The sequence below is a fragment of the Ceratotherium simum genome, chromosome 9 (assembly GCF_057802395.1).
Source record: "Ceratotherium simum simum isolate JZ-2026a chromosome 9, ASM5780239v1, whole genome shotgun sequence".
NCBI lineage: Eukaryota > Metazoa > Chordata > Mammalia > Perissodactyla > Rhinocerotidae > Ceratotherium > Ceratotherium simum.
The window spans coordinates 41,150,354-41,169,537 of NC_141908.1; the positions used below are offsets into that span (position 1 = coordinate 41,150,354).

General features: G+C 39.1%; 1 protein-coding gene across 7 annotated transcripts in view; it reads right to left on the reverse strand.

Moving 5' to 3' along the window:
- RBMS1 (RNA binding motif single stranded interacting protein 1) overlaps nt 1-19,184 on the reverse strand; it is a 207,565-nt gene that overhangs the window by 79,901 nt on the left and 108,480 nt on the right. For 5 of the 7 annotated variants that reach the window (XM_014785903.2, XM_004428272.3, XM_014785907.2 and 2 more), the window contains exon 2: nt 10,506-10,681. In XM_014785903.2, coding sequence (XP_014641389.1) covers nt 10,506-10,681 — 176 coding nt within the window. The remainder of the gene's footprint in view (nt 1-10,505; nt 10,682-19,184) is intronic. The other 2 variants (XM_014785904.2, XM_014785906.2) reach the window with 1 other exon arrangement.

Below are 19,184 nucleotides of genomic sequence, written 5' to 3' on the forward strand. Positions count from 1 at the left end.
TAAGCTCTTCCTCCTGATCCCCATATATCTGTTAATGTTACCAAACTCCCAGTTTCCTAGAATCAAAATTGTATACTCATCTTTAAATCATCTTCTTCCTTGGACCCACCCTCTTTTTCACATTCTATAAAGAACAAATCTTGAGACGGTATGTATTACCTACCTTCCCAGTGAAGTACAAACCTTCCTCTGGCATTAAAATCCCCCATGACGAGGTGGTCCTGGTAAGGACCAGACAAGGCAGGCAGCCAGGCTAGTCCTGGCCTCAAACCTGGGCTTCAGCTGCTCACTCGGCCCTGAAGACTCATTCAAATGCCAAGCTTTTCCTGATGCCCCCAATCTAATCACTGTGGCACTTTCTATCTCTCACATGACACATTACATACATTCTGGTATATGTGATGTATAAAGGTTATTGTCTATATAAGACAAGAACCTCCTTGAGCACAGAAAATGTGTCCTACCAAGTGCAGTCTAGCAAAATCAAAGGCATTCACCACTCACTTCTACTTGTTTAATTCCTCCTCAAAAGTGGCGTAGTCTTATGTTTTAATCATATTTATAATAGTAGTAAAAATATAATGCTATGTTATGCCCATTATTTTCTAAAGCAACGTTGCTTGGATTTGTTAGACAGCGATCCCCAAAAGAATGTTTCTTTTTGTATATGCACTAACCCCCTCAGGTATCAAGCAAATGACAAATTACCTCCTCTGTGCTGTACAATCCTGGGGAGCTGCACACTGGACAGCAAATCAGGAGCTGAGTCTCACATAAGCAGCTACATTAAAAGGGATTACTTTGTGAGAGGTCAGGAAAGACGAGTTCCTCCTCTATCCTCCTGCCTTTACTTTGAGCTTTTGATTCTCTTGGCTATTCAACTGGACTTAAGGAAAGCTGATTTTTCTCACAAAATCTTGTTAAATCTATCATGGCTGAACATCTCTTTTAGAATCCTGGAGAAATAAGTCTTTTTGTAGCTTGTGGGAACATGGGCACTGATGAGGGAAGGATGAAGATGATCAGCTGGCAGTCAGAGTATATTTGGGGAGGTAGAAAGCACAGGGGTTCAGAGTATGGGCGATAGAGCCGACTGTCCAAGCTCCAGTCCCAGTTCCACCATTATTAGCTGTATTATCCTGAGCAATAAGAAAAAGAAACCTCTCTCAACTTCATCTTTAAAATAGGGATAACAATACTGCTGACAAAGTTGTTCTTAGCATTAAATAATAAAACACTTGGCACAATTACTGGCACCCAGTAAGCATCTGACAAAGGTTAGCCGCTGGCATTATTCAGGTGTTTATACACATTATACAGGATTTTTTCACAGATATTTATTATAAAATGAAGATGGGGAAAGATGAAGGGAGAAGTTGTAAATTTCTAAGATTCATGGTAACCCAACAAGGAAATTCTTTAAGGAAGAAGTTCTATAAATTCAGTAAGTCAAACTGAGCACAACGTCAAGTAAAGACTTTAAAGGCTTTTATTCCTGATGACATTACCTTCACCTTCATATAATGGTTAAAACACCCCCAGGCTGCTGCTACAGAAATCTAAGGTTCATATAAAGGAACACAGAATGGACATAAAGTAAATTTCATGTGCTCTCACGGAGAAGGAGAGAATGCTCTTTAAAAATTTTTTATGGTTATGGCCATTATTTTCAGAGCTGGCTTCCCAATTAATTTCTGCTAAGGCTAATATTACAATTGGTTTGCCAATAGCTTGTGCAGTATTTGGGCAATACAGGGGAGAATGGCTCTTAACCATGCCTCGGAATAATAAAAAGAAATCCTAAAGAAAAAGGTCAACTGACAATAAGGAGGGTAGGCTAAATCTCTAAATATCCATTCCTGCCAGCAGGTTTTACACTAAGGATAAATTAGAAAATAGACACAACCGAGATTTTTTGCCAAAATATCAAATGCGTGCATACAATAGGTATTTGGCAATAATTAATACTTGCGGTTTCAACTACTCAGGACGACACTGAAAGTCTCTGACGTAGTAATTTTTAATTTTGCTGCATCATGTATTTGAATCGTGGGCACTCTTAGGCAGAGGGAAGTGAGTCATGTAGCCAGCGAAGAAGCGTTCCCTATCACCCAGGGTCCATAATTCAAGAAGATTTTGCTCTAATTGTGTAGCAGTAACTCTCAAGAAGGGATTAAATATTGTGTTAATTTTAAACAAACTGCCCACCCCCTAAAAAAAGCCAACTGATAGTTGTAACGATAAAAGTAAAGCAAGAGCAAGGAGAGGTCTAAGAAAGAGATGGTGCTCTACTCGAAAGTAGGTATTCATGGGGAATTTGTTTGATGCTAAAATTATTATTGTGAAATTCTGGGATTTCCAAAAGTCTTCAGACTATAACTTGGTATGTCAAAGATCTACTGTATACAAAGTATTTCTTAAAAGTGCCAGAATTCTTTCATACCAAGAAGAAAAATGAAGCCATTAACATGAACAAGAAAATGATTCTATATGGCTGATCCAAGAGATGAACAGAGACAAGATTTAGTTAAATACAATGTTGTTCCTAAACTCTCAAATCTGCTTTGACCTTCGTTTTTAGAAAAAAAGATCACAAGGAAGATATATTTTGCTGTCTCCAATGCACCGTGTCATACTCTTTGACTATATAGAACCATAATGGAATACTGTCCATGAAGAGTTAAATCATAATTAGTGACTCAACGTTTTGACTCAATAGACTGGCATGCCTTTTTAAAAGGATGAGACAAAGTCTGAAAACTTCCATCTTAGATCACACTTTTCAGTAAAATGCCCAAGTTCCTTGGTCTAAGCCCTCATTGAATTATTTGTTATGTGTCATACTTTTATGCTAGCAATAATAGGAGAAGCTAAGTCCCAGAAACTACTGCTGTTAGTATTTTAAGTATTGAGAATCTTCTAGATCAGTGAAGAAAGAACTCCTGAGAGGATAAAACTTAGCTGCTTTACAGAACAAAAAATTGGGAACTTAAAAGAAATCCTATTATTTATAATAAAAATAAAATATGTATATGGGCAAGAAATTATATAACAGTAATAGAAACAAAATGGCCTGCATTTTCTATGATTAACTGTGGAAAACTCATCATCTTAACTCAATTTCCTTTTTTGGGAGGCTCAAAAAAAAAAAAGTATGTCAGTCAATAAAGAAATCTATTTTTTTAAAAAGTACACACAATCAGAGAAGAACTATTTTTCTATTACTCCACATTTCTGTTAATTTTGCTTTTTCTTTCCCTTTCCCTGTTTTTCAAAGGAATCTGAGAAATATGCTAGATATAGTTTTCAGTACACTTGTAAAATACAATTTAGAAAAAACTGAAAATTCGAATGGCTTTGAAATAGAGTACAGTTCAATATGTCCAAAATCAAGTATCTGAGATGCAGTAGATACCAAAGAAAAAATGATCTGTTGGTCTTTCACTATTGGTGTGTGTGAGTTAAATACACCACAACCACTGTCACCAGCACCACCACTAAGACACTACTTGAACTTGCCTAGAAGACAACACTTGAAGGGTAAATTATACCTTAAATAGAGATCATCTCCTTATACCAGCTTCTAATTCAACCCTATATCAAGAGCTTTGGGTTTGTAAGACTCACATGCCTGACTCTAGAATGATGCTGAATGTAGGCAATAAAATCTCTGGTCTATGTCTTTCATGTCTATACAGCTATCTGAATACCCTAGTGTAGAAATACGTGGAGTGTGTGTGTGTGTTTTCTACAATAAATGTACTAACTCAGGATACGTTCATGCTTCTTGGACTGAGTCATTTGGGAATACCTGAAGGACCCTGGGTCACCTGCTCTAAATTCTCTCTTCAATTTGAAAATGATAACCAGATCTCTTTTGGGTGAAATGATTTTTCCTATTCCATCACAGGATCATTGTTTTGTTTTGAATTTAAGGTCCTCTCATTTCATGTTTCTATAAATTCCAAAGCATTTCATATTTACCTTTTTCAGAATACTAAGTCTGGCAGGCCCATTGTTACTCTGAAGTAAACATTTAAGGTACTTTCAAAATAGGCTAAAAGTTGATTAATTAAGCATAGAAAACTGTATTCATCTTATTAGAATGCCTTCAATTTCAAATTTTACCCTAAAAGTAGTCTAATCATTTTGGAATAAAGGGATGATCATTTTATTCCAAGGTAGAGGAAAAACAACTTTCAGCAGATAGATTGCTTAAGGAATTTTAGAGTTACAGAGATAAAGGAGGATGTATACAGAAAGAATATAATTATTTCAAGTTGTCCATTTTTCTGATAGTCGCCCTAATTTTTTACAATAGTCAGAACAACTTAAAATACTCTTTTAGAATCAGTGTTCAACAGGGGGCTGGCCCAACAGCGTAGTGGTTAAGGTTAAGTTCATGTGTTCGGCTTCAGCAGCCCTGGGGTTCGCCAGTTCGGATCCCAGGCTCAGACCTGTGCACCGCTCATCAAGCCATGCTGTGGCAAGTGTCCCACATAAAATAGAGGAACATGGGCACGGATGTTAGCTCAGGGCCAGTCTTCCTCACACACACACACACACACACACAATTCAGTGTTCAACAAATAAGCTGGTTGTTTCAGAACAGCATTTGGTTCACTGGGCCCTATTTGTGGGTTGTACAAACGAATCAAAGCACAGTCACATCTAGGGGACACAGGGAGAGGCTGGCCTTTGGGATCTGAGAGAGAACCAGCGAGAGAGAGAGAAACCAACCTTTCCTGTGTTCTCTCTCAGTTAACGCAACTCAAGTTTTCCCTTTACTCAGAGCTAAAACCTTACAGTCATTTTTAATCATGCTCGAGTCTTGATGTTCCTATCTCCAAGACACCCCCCTGCAGTCCCAGCGTTCTCTCCCTTTCCCATTTCCTATTACTGCCCTGGGTCAGGGTCGCATCATCTCTCGTCTATGAGAGTCTCTCTCCTCCAAGCCAACCTTCCTATTTTCATCAGAATTACCATTCTGAGAGAAAAACAAACATAACATTGAATTATGCTTCTCTTCTACTCCAAGGCCTAACTCCTCCTCTGTAACTAAAGAATAAACTCAAACTTTTTAGCTTATTTGTCAAGGTGCTAACACAATATGCCCCCAACCTGCATCTCCAGCCTCATTTTCCTCTATACCCACACTCTCCACTCTGGTCACCAAGAGCCCTGGCTAACCAACAATTGCTGGATGACAGCTATGCACCAAGAAGTGTTCTTTGTGCTTTCTTAAACATCGAAGCACTCTCACACCTCTTGGGCTCTTTCTGACACCTGGAGGACACTACTGTTTCCACTCCACAAGAAATCTTCCTTGTCCTTTAAGGTGGAGATGTTATCTCCTCCCTAAAAGCTATCCCGATCCCCTGGAATCAAGGATAATGAAGCCCTCCTCTGACTTCTCACAGAATACTACACCAATTATAATATTTACTTTATTCTGTTTTACATTAGGGATGGTTTTATATGTCTACCTCTGTTGACCTATCTTGCTTTTCTGCTTCATCTTTTTGAGATGTATTTGTATTGTATTCAAAAGAATAAGGAAAACTTGCGGAGAACAGAAAACAAAGGGATAGGAGATGAAAATAAATTGGCTATTACAACCAGGGATATTGATTATACTTCAAAAATATTTCCTTTTAATTAGTAATAGGCTATAATATTGTAAGCTAGATTTAATTTCACATTTATATTAAAATCACGTTTTATTGCACTTTGAAATGAATTAGATATCTATTGAATGAAAAGAAAAACAATTGGTTGACCAAGGATTGGTTTGGGATTCAGAAAAAAGCTGTAGAAAGTGGGAGGAGTGGAAATACCTCATTCTGTTTTAATATCAATAGATGAATTTTCCTTTAAAATAAGTTGTTGACACACTGAGTTATCCAGACCTTTTCATGTGATGTCAATACCACGTAACCTCTAAGCTACCGAGCCTTGGCCAACAGAAACACACACATTGCTCCCGCTGCAAACCAGGAAGAACTATGAACCAAATCTTGCATACAAATGTTTTTAAATCTTCAGAAAAGATGGCTTGGACACAACGGAAGATTTTACATGCACTAGTCATCATTATGACAAGAAATATATCAGGGGTGGTCACACGGCTGAAACTAGTCTTTTGCAAGTGACCAAAAAAAAAGCCTCAAGGAGGAGGAGGCTGGCAGTTATGTTAACATAACCTACTTCCCTGGCTTTCTCAGCTTTCAGAATCAGAATCTGGTATTTTTTTTCTCCTTAGTTTTACATGTAGGATTACATATAATTTAAGTTTATTCTAGTAGTTAAGATTCTGAGGAGCAAAGGCTCAGGCACAGGGGAGATAAATATTTGCTCAATAGCAACAGTTTTCTAGGCAGCAGACCAGCTCCTTTCCTTAGATTACTTGATTTAATCCTAATCACAACCTCATGATACAAGCATATTTGACCTGTTTTACAGGCTACTGACTGAGAATTAGGTCCTCGCCTAGCACTGTGGTGGGTAACTCGGGGGTACCAAAAACTTGCCACGCTGAACATCATTATTTTATACTGTAGGTGAGAAACTGGTGAGGATGATGCACTGTCAGCATGACATGCTGTCACAGACATGCTGCTAGATAATGCAACAGGCACTTGGAGGACAGAACTGTATGGAAAGAAGACGCTTATTGTGAGGTGGTGACACATAAAAAGAAATAAGGAGAGCTCAGTGTGGCCCCAGCATCACCGAGGCAGAGTGAGCTTGGCCTTGGCCTTGAAGAATCAAGAAAGGGTAATGGGGAGGCACCTGAGGTGAGGCAGCAGCAGGACAAATGGTTCTTGCTTGTCACACTGTAGGGAGGGAGGGAGGAACCACCCAGTTCTTCTGGCAGTGAGAAGGAAGAAGAAAGGCCAAAGAAGCTACAGGACTCGGTGACTAAGAGGATAACGGGAAACAGTCATGACTGCTCCAAAGCTCCCAGTGGAGGAGAGTAAACCTGGCAAAGTGACAGTTTGGAGAGGAAAAAGATAATGTTGAATTTGAGGTGCTAATAAAATATTCGTGTGGAAAATCTATAGAAAATTGGAGAATATGTAGCCCCCTATGAGAGGATGGGGCTAGAGAGGAATGAGCCAAGAAAACTGAAATCAAAAGAGCCAAAAATTGAGGAGGAGAGGTGGTCGATAGTGAAAAAAAGCCAGAGAAAATAAGGGAAATGGAAGATGCCCACGCAGTCTCAGTTGAGAACTTGAAGGCAAAATGCAAAGGGTTAAGAGGGCAAGAAAATGGAAGCAACAAGAGTACTCAACTTGTCTGTCAAGAAAATTCACTGAAAAGTTTGAATGAGAGATATAAAATGGTAACACCGTCAAGCAAAGTATTTTTTGGCATGATTTTAGAGAAGGGAGAGAATTAAGAATGTATGAAGGTCAAGGGGTAATAGAGTAATCCTTTCTGTTAGCCAGAGCATTCCATTTCCTATACTTGCTGGTTAACTGTACTGATGTACTCTTTCTGAGTAGATAACTTTTTAGAAATCGGGAGCAAAGTTGCAGCAGCCAGGAGTAGTCATGAGGTCCCAACAAGATTTCTCATACATATTTCACAAATTAGAAGTTAACTAGAGCTGGTCAGCTTCTTTCATTAAATACTCCTAGAAAATTTACCTACTTTCAATCCATATCACCTTAGCACCACGACCACGGTCACATCCCTGCCTGGTCCTCGATGCTGTCTCCCTCAGTAACCTAAATTGACTGCCCTCCAGCTGGGCCCCTTCCTCTTAACTTAACCATGTGGATCTACACTTTCCAGTGTCACGAGTCTCTCTGACTTGGGGTGAGGCTGCTTTTTCACTGTCACCTCTTGTTAACTGTCATCTCGTGTCATCACAGTATCTGCTTTTTCACTGTCATTTCTCCTAACATTATAGGATCTGTATATTCTGCTCCAAGCATAGCTTTTTAAAAATATTTTTTGTTTTCCTCCCCAGTTTTCACAATCCTCATGTCATTCTTGTCTTTAGACTTCCTGCACTGTTTGTTTTGAACTGAGTCACTATTATAAACATTCTTAGGTATCTTCTCATCTTTCTATTAGATAATCCTCTAAAACATCCCAGCCCCCTACAGACCCAAATTATTTTCATCCCTATCAGGTCAATCTGTAATTACAGTGCTAAATTTTTATTTGTAAAACATGTTGTCTTTTTTAGAGCTATGAATTTACACCTATGTTTTCTGAGAAGTTTCTGATATTCACTTTTCTAAAAAATCTCTAATTACGTCCACTGGGTTTTTTAAGCTCTAGGATGAGTTACTTTCCCATAAGTTTCTTGTCACTTTGAAGTCACCAACTAGCTACTTTTTATTGGAAACAATTAAGTCCAGAACAGGAATGCCCTTTTTTGGCTCTCTCTACATTCTAAAACACAAAATTGTCAGCAAGTCAAATCTGGTACTTATTAGATGCTCTGTGTTAAAGGGAATGAAGCTTTCGGTAGATATTGACATAGAGTCCTCTATAATCTATTGCATTGTATAATAGAGTCCCCTGTATACTACATATCAAGAAAACTATCATCAGAGTTAAATATCAAACCTGGAATTTTACAAATGATAGGAAAGAGTGAGAGTGGCAAATGGTTATTGCTGCTATTGATAATAGCAAAGAAAGTGATGTTTGCACACGTTAAGAAAATCTACATACATCAAATAGACCAACAACAAAAAAGAAATGAATTTTCTAGGAAAAATGATAAAATGCTCTTCTACTAGATTTGGAATATGATTTGATTCAACAAAAAAACTGGTGGCTTAATTTTTCAATACATCTTTACTGTATATAAAACGTGGCAGTACTCTATTATTTTATGGTTATTTAACTCTATGCCCTTGATGTTAAAACTCACCTTACATGACTCAAAACTAGCTGAGGAACAATTTGTCTCTTGAAATCCTTTTCCCTTCTCTTATACCTCAAGAATTTGAGAGTTAGCTTCATTCTTTTGTTTCCTACAAAGTTATATTTTTAGCTCCTTAGACTTTATGGCACTCTATCTACCTGTAATTATGCTGCAAAAGCATAAGAAGACGCCAGCAAAGGCCAGCAGCAGACAAGATAGCAAAAGGCCTATTTGCGGTCTTGAACAGCTGCAGTAGGGCAGGGCGCACCTGGCAGAGTTCCCTCTGACTCTGGACAGGCGTGACAAACCCCAAGAGCTGGACTTGCGTTCAGAGGAGTCCCTAGCACAAGACATTATTTCACTGCCCTGGAAGCAAATGGCTGCAGTCAATATCCACGTGGGCTGATCAAAAGGGTGGTAAAGGCTAAAGGGAAAGGCACAGGGAGGGGCTAAGAGTGATGGCTTTCGGAAAGCTCTCCAGATCCTAAAGAACCACCACCCACTGTCCCACCAGCCTCTCTAAAAACAAGAGAAAACCACCACTACCTCCTGAGAGAAGGCCAGATGCTACTTTTAGTTCCAGTTTGGAAATACTGCTCAAGTTAGTTTAAAAAAATTTTTTTTCCTTAAAATAAGAAGTAATAAATCTGTATCTTCACCAAGACAATAGAAATGAGATGCTATTAATCAGAGGTTTAGAAATGGGAAAATTTTTCAGGGAATAGGAAACATCCTCTCATGGACAACTTCTTCCACAGTTACGTAAAATTCCTTTTGTAAGGGGCCATTATTGTCTTTGGATAAATAAAAGATGCTGTTCTCTGTGCAGGCTTTTCCAGCTCAATGTGATTAGAGGCTTTACGTTTTTACACAGTGATCCTTGCACGGCACAGTGCTTCTGGCTCCTTAGTTTAAATTAGTGATTTCTTACTTAGGGAGGTAATGTAATTGCAGCAAAATAGCGTATTTATATTCCATTCATCAACAACCTTAGCATATAATGCAAATTTACTTTGGAATTTCATGTACATGCACACATTTCTTCACAAGACTCAGAAAGGGTGGAAGTGAGAAAAGGAATAGGAATTTGGAGAATAAGAATTCCCAAAGAGATGAGGTGAACAACCCAGACCACAAAGCTAGGGGTGCTAGTGAAGACAGACTACCATTGTTTGGCTGGAATGAAGAGTTTGACACATTTAGGATAAGGTTAGATGGTAACTACCTTTCTGACAAAACAATGACAACTAACATTTTTCTTATTATGGGAAACATTGGCCCCCAGAGATGCTTCTATAAAAAATAAGCACACCTCAAAGGATCCAGCCATATGTTTTAAAATAATGCATATTTTACTTCTTATATGCCAATAAAGTCATATTCTACTAAGAAAATGCTCCAGTTTATTTTGTTTTATAGGCATTCTGTTGATGTTAATGCTGACTGAATAAGTGTCCTAGGACTTAAAACCTGGAAACCCTGCCATTGTGTCGATAATGAGCAATCACAGACTTGTCTTATATTAAACCTCTCTTATAATATAATTTATATCACTCCATAATATGACCAAGGAAATATTCAGCAGCTAAAAACAACAAGAACAACTGCTACTTACGGTTGACACAGCTTCACCAGGTCCTGGTCTGTGGTGTTGGGAGGCAGTCCTCGGATATAGAGGTTCGTTTTGCTTAGCTGATCCCATCCTGAGTTGCTACTGCTGCTACTGTTGTTATTACTGCTGGTGGTGCTGGGGCTGGGAGGGGCCATGGGGTGCGCTGGGACCAGAGACTGCTAGAAGAACAAGATGGGGAGCGTTAGGATGCTAGACGGACGTATCCAGCACCATTCAGAGGCTGTATTTCCCAAATCAAATGAAGTTACCAAGATATAAATACAGATCTTAAGCTACTTTAATAAATACAAAATTTACACCTTAAAAAAGATCTGTTCATTCTACCAAAAAAACCCTCCTTCAACATGGAATTAATAATAGGATTTTATTCAGAAGCATATTCTCTATGCATACCTTAAATATGACTAAATTTACGTAAGATTAATTTATTCACACATTTTAAGGAACACATCTACTGAGACTCAAAATTAACTTGCATGAAGTTATATGATAATATCATTTTAATATACAATAATTTAGAAATCACTAGAACTTTTGAAAAAGTTTTCAAATTCCAAACAACATTTCACTGAAAATTGCTGATAATTTTACTAAGATGACTCTTGGGAAAAAAGATTACTCTTCAAGTGTAAGAAAGTTCGGATTCAATCAAGATGCTCAAATAAGGAAGACTTCACCTAGTTCTAAGACAGACATACAGCCTCACTGAGACATCTGGATAAGATTCATGGCATGCTGCCTTTCACTCTGGCTAAGGTTGTGAAATTTAACCCCTGTGAGAATGCGGTAGTAGTTGGAAACTTTCTCAGGACTTGCAGCAACGAACACAACTTTTGTAAAGCCTGCAACCCAGGGCTCAGTGTGGTTTCACAGTCAGCAGCCACTTAGGAAGAATGTCTGAAACTGTACTCACACCTGACAATTCTGTTAACCAATCGAAAGAAACCACAGTTCTCTGTCCCTATGCCACACACATGACTTTTGAGGAAGTCAAACGGTTCAGTTTGAGATGGAAGTCAGACACCCTGAAGTGTCCTCACAGCAAATGCTCAGCAGTTTCACACCAGTACAGGAATTTTTTCACCTCACATCTTCTAAATAATAAATATATTAACCCAAGGATATCACTTACATTGACTAACAGTTTGAAAACATAAAATCACATAGTCACTAAACATTCAACAAAAATTTCAAATCTTACAGCTTTTTACTACCACAAACGAGAAAATTAGGCATATGTAAGACACAATTAAATTCCACTTTGGAATGTTCAAAAAGCAAACCCGTTGCAATAAATGTAACCTTGCTTAGCTTGCCAGTAATCTCAACTATCCACGAGAGATATCTGGCTCTGCACCCAGTTTCTGCCATGACCATCCTGATTCCACAGTATCCCAACACACTGGGATCCTCATTAATCTAGACATGTAACCATTTCTTCATGCCCTATACTATGCGGATTCTTCTTCTCACTGCCCAGAGTCCTTACTAACATCATTGAGTCCAAACACCCCTTTATCTCAAGAGATTCTCTTTAAGAAGGAAAGTAGCAGAAGGGTTAACAATAGTCAGTGTGTAAATGAAAGCTGAACTTGAACTGGGAACATCAGTGCTGCTTAATCCAAGATAAAACCTGCCTGAGATCACATCCTATCAAATCTATTTGACTGATGCCCTTAGTAAGCCGTTGAACTCATATCCTTTCTTCGCATCCCTGTTTTTTCTCTAAGGGATAAAGACTCTGCTTTTTAGATGTAAAACTAAGACGAAGTCCTGTCCCTTGCTCTGCCACAGGTGGCACCTCATGCCTCCAGCCATGCCATACAAACACCTGTGTTCCTTCTCCAAAGTCATTCAGTACAACTGCTAGTTGCTCCCTGAAATTAGCCAGGCATCCCCTATTTCTCACTTCAGTTAAGGACAGACACACTGGGAAGTAACACGTACATTTGCCTCCCTGCCCCAAGCCTCTGATTTACACAAAGAACTTGTAGCTGTAGACAAAGCTAGGCAAGACTGAATTTTTTCTTAAATCACCTTTGATTAATGTCCGAGAACCTGTCCTTGCCACAAACCACACTGTTATTCACAGTGGGACCCGGTGTGTTCAGTGCAGCTGTTGGGGGATGAAACAGGGTCACCCGGGATAAGACTTGAAAAAGTCTGGAAGAAGCTGTGGATCAGGTCCATCCCCACCTCTCAGTGGGATTACACCAACACGAAGCAGATGAACCATCAGACATTTTAAAGACTGCATTCCAAGTCTTCATCAGCTCCAACCTCTGCTTTTCTCTGGGCAGCAAAGTGAAGCGCCGGGCGTGGACTTAAATGATTAAAAGAAACATTTGGGGGTATGATTTATTTGGAGATTATTTGGACATGAAAGTAATAGGTTTTTATTTATGTATTTATTTTTGGCAGAAGTAGAACCATGATTTACATCTCAGAATTTACATAGCTGATTTAATATATCTTTGACAAGCCTCCATATTTATTACAGTAATATTTCCCACTTCGGGAAGGAGGTGGGGAGCCTGTTCCTCCCCACTTCCCCTCTAGTCTGCCTGAAGGGGAAAGAAATCTCCAGCACTCCGATCCCAGCGGGGAGAAGGGGGTTCCTGAATGTACCCTGAGGAGGACGACTGGCCTCTGGTGAATCCTGTATAGAACACGTTCAAATTCAAATGTTACCCTAGTATCAACTATTTCCCAGAACTAGCTGCAGACAGAGAAAGATACCTGAAAGAGAGAAGCACTAAATTATTTTAGGTTGTCATCTTCTTATTTTGGGGTACAGAAAATTTCAGATCAAAGATTAAGTATTTAGAAGTTGTTGAAATTAAACATTTAATCCTGATAAATACTGGACACACATTCACAAGAAAATTTAAACACAATAAAGCTGTTTACTCTAAAATATTCAGAATGGGTTAATGATAATTTTAATAGCATGAGTAATAATTACTGTCACGTACCGCATGATTAATATGTGCCGGACACTGTGCCAAGGGCTTTATATGCATTAATCTACTTAACCCAGTGAGGCAGATATGTTAATGTTCTCCCATTTTGCACATTAGGAAACTGAGTCTCAAGAGAGATTAAGTGATGTGCCAAGGTCACACATTTAGTAGGTAGCAGGGCTGCAATTCAAACCCAGGTCTGCTGCACAACAACCGAGCCCTCAAACGGTACTCTAAAAGGCACCCCACACACTGTCTACATCCTAAATGTCCTATTTGTATTATTTCATTTTTCTGTGCCCATCCTTCTTGCAACCCAATAATTAAATTCAAGTTTCTCTGAAATGTGACATTGGTAGCTATGATTTTTTAAGAAAGAAAGTCAAAGGTGCCTTCAAGTTAATTTAATGAGCAGTCGGCTTGTGTGTGTGTGTGTGTGTGTGTTTTTAACAAAGTTAGCTTTAAAAAGGTTAGTTTTTTAAATTCTACCTTATAAATCTTTTCATTAACAAAAGACTTCTGCAAAATTTTTTTGAAAGCTACAGCATATTACCGCTGAACATCAGAGTCAGCATTTTCGGAAAGCTCGACTTACTCTGTCAAGAATGAAACCCTCACTCCCAGATTGAAATGCAATCACTGACAAGTCTTTAACTACAACTTCAGAACGCTGATCAATTCAAAGCATTTACACTTTGTAGTTATGCGCCTCAAAAGCACGAACTGTAAACTTCAAAAAAAAAAAAAAGAAGCTTACCAAGGGACGATATTTTACCAAATATCCATTCCCATTACTGGTTGTCCTTTTACATTTTGCCTCTCAAAATCCCTAAACTGCTCTGGAATTTGAAAAGACACCCCCACCCCCAACCCCTTGGATGGGCTTGCTAATTTACGGGAATTCAACCTAATTAAGGAACTGGGTGGTCAGCTAAGCGCTGATCCAACCCACAAGAGCCCAGTAGTCTATCTCAGCATTCTCTAGCCTAATTTCACTGCTTCAGGTCAGGTAAACAAGCTACCTATCAGGCTGTCCATCCAAGAGCAGGGGAAACAAGCTAATTCAGTTTTCATGATAACATTTATCTGGGCTTAATTTGTATGCCAACACTGACAGAAATGGTGAATAAATGGGGAGGCTGTATTACCAGACCCCCTCCGCACTCCCTGCAGGAGTGGGTGTGGGCACCAGCAGGAAGAGTGCTTGTCAGCACTCAGGGAGGACTTCCTGTGCGGACAGCTCTGACGCCTCCATCCTGCCAGGAAGGCCCACTTGCCTCCTACACTAAAAGACAGGATGATCAACAACAGGCACACAGCAACTACATACACGGCAATCTATTTCCCTCTCCACCACATCATCCCCCACCCCAACGTGAGACTAAGCAGCCTCTCCTACATAAATGCAAGTCTCAAGTCTTTTACAAAAAAGGCAAAATTAACCATGTGTGAACTAAAATATGTTAGTAATCATGTATATTGTTGTAGATTTCTATTCAGCAAAGACAATCAGAAAACAAAGACCTGTCATTACAAATTCTATTGTCTTATTTCCTTCCTATTTCTAACAGGCTAAAGAATAGTGCTCTGACCAATCTTATAGCTAAAGCTGCCCCACCCCTCCTCCTCACACTTAGTAACTTCCCTAAGAATTCTAATGTATTCTGAAGGGAAAAGAAACCTAGGATCTGCCTTTTAATTACCCCCAAGTCTTCTTTAAGGCTTTTGTGTTTAACATACACAGATCCACCAAACAGCAGAGGGGTTCAACACATCAACTATTTCCTTTCTCTAGAAGCAAAATAATCACTACAGTTGCTCCTGAGAGCAGAGAGAAGTCACGGAACGTTATCATTTCCCTAGGAAATAGTATACTATCAAGCCTGGCATGAACTGAGTACTATGTAGAGACACTGTATATTACACTAATTCCATACACTAGCTACTCTCCATAAGCTTTTAAGATATAAAAGAAATTTAACAATTTAAGGGAATTATTGAACAGGAGGGAAGGAAAAGCATCCAAATGGGCCAATTTCACTTAGGGTATTTTCTTTGTTTCCTTTGAGACATCTGAGTGGCCCCAAAAAGGCTAGGAATGGTGGCTGAGAAAGATAAAGCCGCTGGCAGAGGGAGCTGGGAAAGGGCACACAGCTGAGAGGTGGGAGGTGAAACAGTGAGAGACAAGAAACTGGCCAGGAAGCAGATGCTCTTCCGGGTGGGCCAGGATGAAACGACAGCACCTATACTGATGACGAACAACAGTGCCCCTTCCCACATGCAGGTTCTTACTTATCCGTGACGTGGGAAGGGGGGGCAAATGGGCAAATATCATTTAATCCCATTTGATGCTAGGATAGCAAAGCTAAAAATCACAGAGCTAATTCGTTCATGAAACTGGTTCTCGTATCACTGTCCCTTGTCTGGAAACAAGCTTTGCCGCCTCTAAAATTGTGAAACTGAGCAATAGATTATTCAGTATTTTTGGGTGCATTACGTCTGTCAAAGGCGAGAGGTCTCTGTTGTTATGTTAGCTATTCAAATAAAATCTAAAAATAAAAATTCCCGATAGACTTCATAATTAATATTCTCCGAGACATCTATCAAAGCTGATCCTTGCATGCAAAGCTGCAATGTCTACACAGAAATCTCCTTACCTAATTCCATGAATAAAGCATCCTTTTCTTAGACTTCAGATAAAAGAAATACATTTAAAACTTGTATTGAATAGATAAATATCTGTTGGATACAACACGACTGATTGAATGGATGGGGACCATGCTGCAGAAGTGAAAATCAACTTAAATAAAAAGGAAAAGTCCTTAGAAATTAAAGCAGCCTGGACAAGCTTTTTGGGGTAGGGACAGTGGTTGTGAAGGGGGTAAGAAGAAGAAAGGGCAAACAGGTGTTCAAATCCATTGTAGAAAACCTACCTTAGATATAGCATATGATTTCTGAGGTCAAATTTTCTTTTGAGGTCCCACCAAGAAACTAGATTCCTTATCATTCAAATATCTTTTAAAGATTTGTGTGTTCCAGCATGCAAATCAGCTCAACTGTTCTGTTCCCTCCAAGGGCTCTCCCAAGAACCCAACTGATGCCCCAAGTTGCCTACTGAGAACTCTGGTCCAAGAAACACTAGCGTTCTTGTGCAATTTGTTCCTTCTAGTGCTTGTAACAGCATTTATAAGGGGTGGGGGTGCAGGAGTTAAAAACCAACATGAAACCCCCTTAAATATAGTCAACTAATCTTTGACAAAGGAGCAAAGGCAATACAATAGAGTAAAGATTGTCACTTCAACAAATGGTGGTAGAACTGGACATTTACATGCAAAAAAATGAATCTAGACACAGACCTTACACCCTTCACCAAAATTGACTCAAAGTAAATCAAAGACCTAAAATGCAAATCTGCAAACCTCCTGGAAGATAACATAGGAGAAAACCTACATGACCTTGCGTATGGTGATGCCTTTTTAGATACAACACCAAAGACACAATCCATGAAAAATATAATGGATAAGATGGGCTTCACTAAAATTAAAAACTTCTGCACTGCAAAAGACAAATTCAAGACAATGAGAAGTCAAGCCACAGAGCGGGAGAAAATATTTCCAAAAGATACATCTAATAAAGGACTGTTATCCAAAATATACAAAGAACTTTTAAAACTCAACAATAAGAAAACAAACGACCTGATAAAATAATGGGCCAAAGGCCTTAACAGACACCTCACCAAAGAAGATATACAGATGGAAAATCAGCATATGAAAAGATGCTACACACCATATGTCATCAGGGAATTGCAGACTAAAACAACATAGAGATACCACTATACACCTATTAGAATGGCCAAAATCTGGAACACTGACAACACCAAATGCAAGGGAGGATGTGGAGCAACAGAAACTCTCACACGTTGCTGTTGGGAATGCAAAATGGTACAGCCACTTTGGAAGACAGTTGGCAGTTTCTTACAAGACTAAACACACTCATCATACAATCTAGCAATTGCACTCCTTGATATTTACCTAAAGGAGCTGAAAATTTATGTTCACACAAAAATCTGCACCACATGTTTATAGCAGCTTTACTCATAATTGTCAAAACTTGGAAGTAATGAAGATGTCCTTCAGTAAGTGAAAGGATAAATAAACTGTGGTACATCCAGACAATGGAATATTATTCAGTGTTAAAAAGACATGAGTTATCAATCCATGAAAAGTAACAGAGGAACCTTAAAAGCATATTACTAACTGAAAAGAAGATAATTGGAAAGGCCACATACTGTACAATTCCAACTATATGACATTCTGAAAAAGGCAAAACTATGGAAACAATAAAAAGATCAGTGGTAGCCAGGGGTTGGGGGGAGGGATGAACAGGCAGAGCACGGAGGATTTTTTTCGTTACTGAAACTATTCTATATGATACTACAATGGTTGATACATGTCATTACACATTTGTCCAAACCCACAGAATGTACAACATCAAGAGGGAACCCTAACGTAAACTATGGACACTGTGGGTGATTGTGATGTGTCAATGTAGGTTCACCTTTGGTAACAAACGTACCATATTCTGGTGAGTGACGTTGATAATGGAAGAGGCTATGCATTCTGTGTGGGGGCAGGGGTATATGGGAAATCTCTGTATCTCTCTCTTAATTTTGCTGTAAACCTAAAACGGCTCTAAAAAAATAGTCTTTTTAAAAAAAATACAACATGAAGATACCAGACTGGAGGCATTAAATACAAGTTATTCACCAGAAAACTAGAGAGCCAAGAAAGTAGTGAGGGGCTTAAGGTAATAGGTTGAAAACTTCCTTACCAGAAAACACATTCACCAGGAAGGAAAAGCATTTAACAGTGGTTAATGTACATCATGCCTTATGTACCCTTAATTGCATCACATATAAGGGCGTGGTATAGTACAGTTTCTAAAAAGAGTTCAACCAAGGAAGATCAGGGATGAAAAGGCCTGGGACAGACAGGTTGAAGAAGGCTTCACAGAGGGGGTAGACAGCTGAGCGAGCTGAATATTAACGGTAAGTTAGAGGAATGGCAGTCCTGAGAGGGGCGGTATTCAGCGAGCGGAGAGAAAGAGCCAACAAAGATAAAGACAAGAAGGACCATTCTTTACGAAAGCCAGTGCAAAGATCAACCTTGGTTGGCTCAGAGGGTATGCTAGGACAAGTGGATATTTGGGGAGTGGAGCGACAGGAGGATGGTACGGGAAAGGTAGCTGGATAACCTAGAAATTGAGATCGAATATGGATATGATGTCACAGATTACTGTCCAGAGTCACACAGGGAGAAAAGAAAATTTAAAGATGATAATGAAGAGGATAGCTTGTGGGGAAATGTAAAACTAGGGAAATTCTTCCCCCTCCTCTCTATGAAAAGGTATATAGAAAGCAAAAATTCTTGGATGGAAAGATCTGAATATTGGGATTCAAATCCTGCCTTGGCCAGTAACTAGAATGTCATTTGCGGACAGGACAGGTCAGTTCGTCACCTGGGAAATGAGCACGTTAGACTGGGTGATTTCTAAGTTCCCTTCCAGCTTTCAAATTCTACAGCTGGATAATGCTTCTCACAGTCTCCAGCTAAGGCATATCAAGATAAAACCCACCCAAACCCTTGGGTACTCTTAACCGTCTGCCAAATAGCCAGAGAAATGGAGGAAGAGGTAAACC